Here is a 5,716-nt window from a genome sequence, read left to right as displayed (position 1 = left end):
TAGAGTTATGTATTTACATAAATATTTATAAATTACAATAATGTTATAAAGTTAAATATTATATTATTTTCCTATTTTGCATACTATCCTTTTAAGCCCAATAAAAATAATGTATCAAATCAAATTAGAAGACATTAAACCATATAGATTTCACTTTTCCTTTCTTAATTATGTATCTAATTAGATTTAACTTTTACAACAAAAACATAATAAGAAAATAACCTTTGCAACAAAACTAAAAGACAACATAATTTTTTCTGATAGAGAACTCCACACAACCAAATTTAATATAATAGTTCATAATAAAAGTGTTGATAAAAACATTCAAATTATAATATTTTTGATAATATCTAAAAGTTTATATATTATAGTGAAGTCCAATAAAAATGAGATATTTAATAAATGAGTTATATTAAAAATTATATATGTAGACTTCATGTGATCACGTCTTAACTCAAATACAAGACATTAGATCTATAAGTTTAGTTGTATTGGGCTTAGAAAGTGTGTTAAAAAAGTTATATATTAATATCAAATTGTATATATTAAATAAGTTAAAATTTAAATAATTTTTTAATATTATGCAGACTAGCTTGCCACACCCCACAACTCGTTTATGATAGGTTTAGCTACAATTTGATATACATAAATTGTATCCGGACTTTTTAGCTCGATTAGATTTAGCCCAAATCCAACATGGGCTAACCCAAACCTATTCGGATAGTCCATTTTGACACCTTTACATACAACAACATAGCATATGAAACTCATGCCACATGTTTTTAGTGTAACTACTACTACTAGCCACTAACCAATTGAGAATATTTTATTTTATTGACTTAAATGTTTTTTATTGACTTAATTAAATGTTACTACTTAAAACTCCGAGTAATTAGCAAAAACTAGAGCTAAAATACAAATTTCACTTGAGAATAAAATATTATTATATAAAGAGATAAAATATTTTCTCAGTCATTAAAATTGTGACATGTATCATATTATCACTCATCTGTAACTAATGCATAATATTTGAATTGCAAATGTGTGCACAACAAAACTAAGCAGCGATTTTGATGCACATCATTACAATTTAGCCGCGATTTCTGGTGTAGTTGGGAATATTAAAGTTAGTGTTTTCACTTTAATTTAAACCAAATATATAGGAAGTTTAGTGACAAAAAACTTTTGTACTAAGGTTTAATTTTATGTGGTAAGTGGGGCATTATGGCCATCGATACATATAAAAGTATAAATGATACCTAGTGAAAAAAGTTTGATTGTTTTTGTTTTATGTGGTTAGTGATGAATGTTTAAAAGAGAAAACTGTAATTTCTCTTAATTTTAATTTTTATTGTTTTTGGTAAATAGTCTAATTTCTCTTTTCTTATGTTTCATACTCGAATTTGTTTCTTCCTTTTACTCTGGAATCAATATTTGTTTGGAGAACATTCAAACACCTAAAGAAATTGATTCCTTTAATAATTTGTTTATGATGTATATTATTATATTTATACTTTCCCTATATTTATGATTATAATGTATCGCTTTGTGCTTCAACATATAGTCTTCCTCCACGACAGGATGATGAGATATGTGTTTTTCCTTTATATATTTTTAAGATATTCCCTTCTCATCAGTAGTGGGCATGGCATTATTGGTTGCCAATAATTCACGTGAACAGTATGTTTAATTAATATATCATCTTAAACTTTTAAAAGTGATTTCCTTTTGTTCTACCAATGCCCATTTAGTGTTGTTCCGCTATTAAAAAAGCAAACAAAAAAAACTCATTATTAATTTAGCACTAGACCAGATTTAAGAGCTAGTCACAACTATAAATCACTCCATGGGAATACTTGAAATCTGTTATTGTATTAGTCTCATATTGTATAGTATTGGAATAGAGTAAAGTAACTAATGTTATATTGGACTCAGGTCCCTTGTTATAATGTGTACCAGATATAAGTACCAAATAGAAACATTCAATGGGCAGGTGAGCCCATAGCTGTGCTAGGGTTTGTAATCCTTATTCTCTAATAATATCTTGGTAACCTCTCAGCGCTCTCGGGGACGTAGACACAATTAGCCGAACCCCGTTAACAAATTCTATTGTTTCTTCTCTTCTATTTATTCTATGTCTTTAATTGATTGCTTGTAGCCAATGTTGCACAACGATCGCTTCCACTGCACCAACAATTGATATCAGAGCCAATTAGTAGTTGACTCTTAACCCATACGTCAGATAATGGCTAAAGAGGGTGACGGCGTGATGGCTAGACAAGGTGCGTCAATAGAGACAAAAGTGTTGAGTTAGATGCTGACAATATCTCTCTAGATGTTGAGAGAATGTTCTCATTGGAGATGAGAAAGAGAATATCGTAATGGCATGTGTGACACATCATAGTGAAAAATATTAATTATTAGCACATCCACAAAAGCACAAGGGCGATGACTGACTTTGATATAAGGTGTGACATAGGCATTGGCTTTGATGCAAGTTGTAACACGAGCATTGGTAGAGATGCAGAGGTGTGACATGTGCATTGACTTGGATGCAAGGATGTGACACATACATTAGTTAGCATTGACGCAAGGTGTGTGTTGTGGGTATATTCCTTATGGTGGAGTATGATAGTTCTTTTGAACTAGGATTGTCGAACTAGACAATGGTGGTAGCGGTTGAGTCTTTCCATGGAAGCTTCAAGGTTCAGTTTTACTAAGTGTTGAAGAGGACGATTGTTGGTGAACTTTTGTGTAGAGGTTCAATATATCGAAAGACTTCCTAGCAATAGGTGGCTAGGCGACGTGTTCCATTTGATGGCGGTACGAGAAGCTACACTACAAGTTTAGAGAGCTAGGCTCTTGGTAACATCGTCAAGGATACTCGGAAGGTCTATGCTGGAGGGGAGCAGTTAAAGAGAATTAGACATTGAACAATGTGAAATCATATATTCGCTAAGGTGGAGATTCTTGTGTAGATTTCCTAAGGAACGATATATTCTTCTATTTCAATCAAGGTGGAGATTGTTGGGAATGCTTGAAATATGTTATCGTATTAGTCTCACATTGTTGTCTAGTATTAGAATAGAGTAAGTAACCAATGTTAAGTTATATATTGGACTCATGTCCCTTCTTATAATGTGCACTAGATATAAGCACCAAATAGAAACATCTCAATTAAGTGTTGTTGGTGCAGCGGAAGCGATCGTTGCGCAGCGTTGGCCATAAGCAATCAAATAATGTGCATAGAATAAATAGAAGAGAATAAACAAGAAAATTTGTTAACGGGGTTCGGCCAATTATGCCTACGTCCCTGGGAGCGTTGAGCGCCTACCAAGATATTATTAGAGAATAAGACTCGGTTAGACATTGTTCAACAACCTAAGCTTGTAGTTCCAAGGCTTTAATAAATTTAATTTAATAAGTCACATACATAACTATAAATTTTAGCTATCTTCACATATATAAAATACAAGAACTAAAGAATGTTTTAAGTTTGAGTCTTATCCATAATAAATTTAAAAAATAAAAAAAAAGTTAATGGTTTGATGGTTAGGATGGAAGAAAGAAGATTGATAGTTTGTGCCTCACCCATTATAAATACTAATATACTAAAATTGATAGAAGAACTATTAGTTTGCAAGCTCTCATACATGACTTAGTTAATTAACTTGTTCGATAAGAAATAGGATATTAAATGATGATTGATAGATAAACACGTTTAAATAATTTACTTAATCTATAAATTCTTATCTTATACCCCATAAATTAAGGCTACGCGAGTTTTATTCATACTAACTAATTTATCATGTAATAATAACAAATTAAATTTAATCATATAACTTGTAAACTTTTATACATCTTTCACCACTTAAGTTATAATCTATTCACTCATAACCTTCCAACACTAATTTATTAATTAGTTTTTAAATTCTCATTCATTTTTTGGAGTTTCCCCACCAACTTTGCTAATAGTCCATTTTTAAAAAAATTAAATAATATTTATAAACAACTTGGTACATTATAAACTATACAGTATCATTGTAGTGATAGTTTACGCCACCACGTTCCGCGTTATTATTCTTATCTTATCCTTAATTCAACAGTTTACAAATCCGGTGTGCTATGAAAAAGTACACATGGAGCTCATAGTTTCCTATCCACATTTATTTGGAACAAGGATCATCAACATTGATGAAGAGATAAATCTATACAAAAATATTAAAAAAACATGAAAAAACATTTTTATCTTTTTATATATAATGAAATAACATTTTTATTATTAAAAATATAAGGAAATACCTCAATAACAAATAAAGAAAATAATATGATATATTTACATAATGGATTATATGACAATTTTTCTATAATGAATAACTTCCCTCTTCCATACTATACAAGAATATCATTACATTTATATATAGATATATGTATATATATATATATAGCACAAACTTTCATTGCTGACAACTACAAAATCAATTCTCCAATTCCACTTGTCTTCAAAAACAACCTTCTTCTTATATCTCATAACTTTCCAAACCATTTTTTAGATCCTCTTTATTCCACTCACATCATAGACAATCATTATAAGTTTGTAACCATTAATGCACCCATTTTTTCTGGTGTGAACAATTATACTACAAGTTTATTCATCAACAAAAACCAACACAATAATACCCTTTTATTATGAGGACCAAGGGTCACAGCAAAAGCTTATTGGTTAGGATCATAGTTTCACCAATAAGAGCTCTTGTAAAAGCAAGGGACATGTATGTTAGAAGCATAACAAATTGTGGCCAAAGCATAAGTTATGGCAACACTATGGATGGTGCTGGAGGGTTCTCATCTTTTCCTAGAAGTTATAGCACAGCCACATCAACAAGGTCAGAGGAAAATGAAGATTTTGCTGAGCTTATGAGAGCAGCATCTGCTAGGACTATAGAAAGTAGATTTGATATGGATTTGGTTATGAAACAGGAACAACAACAAAAAAGTTCTAATGGGTTGTCTAAGTCTAGTAGTGTTGGAATGGCTAAGATTGATGAGGATATGCCTTTCGATTTGTCATATGATGGTGTTGTTACTTTTAAGCCAGATTCTTATCCAAGAAGTAGAAGCTATGCTGTGGCAAAGAGAAGTGTTGTTTTCTGAACCCTTTTATTATAAGTATTCATTTTGCGAGTTGAGTTTTGGTAGAGAATTAAGAGAAATAGAAAGTTTTAGAGTCAATTCATAAATGTATTTTATGTCTCTCAAACCTTTCATTTTCCTTTCTTCTCCTTTAAAATTTAAATCCAAATGGAAGCTATAGATAAGATTCACATAGTCATAGTAAGAAAAAGGGTGAGAAAGAGAGAGAGAGATTTGTAAGAATTCTTCTGTCTTTCTATCTGTTTTCTTGTGTTTTGGGTTGTTGCATTCTTCATCATGTATTATGTGGTGATGGGATTTTTGTATTTCCATTGTTTTTGGTAAGTTGTTTTCTTTTTTAATGGATTTAGAAATGTTTTTTAAAATATTATTTTTTGAAAGTAGCATTCTGTGTTTAATTTGAGTATTATTACATGTCCAAACACAAATTCTATCAAATTCTGTACTTTTCATATGCATAAAATTTTAGATTTAGGACTACATACTTACATGATGTATATCGATTAACTTATGAAAAATTATTTATTTTAAAATGTGACTCTTATCAATGTTCTGAGAATAA

At 30.4% G+C, this 5,716-nt stretch overlaps 1 protein-coding gene across 1 annotated transcript; it reads left to right on the top strand.

Moving 5' to 3' along the window:
* Nucleotides 4,690–5,154, top strand: LOC109342290. The gene has a single exon (XM_019580303.1). The coding sequence runs from the start codon at nucleotides 4,690–4,692 to the stop codon at nucleotides 5,152–5,154; it is 465 nt and encodes a 154-aa protein (XP_019435848.1).

This window comes from Lupinus angustifolius, chromosome LG03 (genome assembly GCF_001865875.1).
Source record: "Lupinus angustifolius cultivar Tanjil chromosome LG03, LupAngTanjil_v1.0, whole genome shotgun sequence".
NCBI classification, from domain to species: Eukaryota; Viridiplantae; Streptophyta; class Magnoliopsida; order Fabales; family Fabaceae; genus Lupinus; species Lupinus angustifolius.
This window is presented reverse-complemented; position numbering and strand designations above follow the sequence as displayed.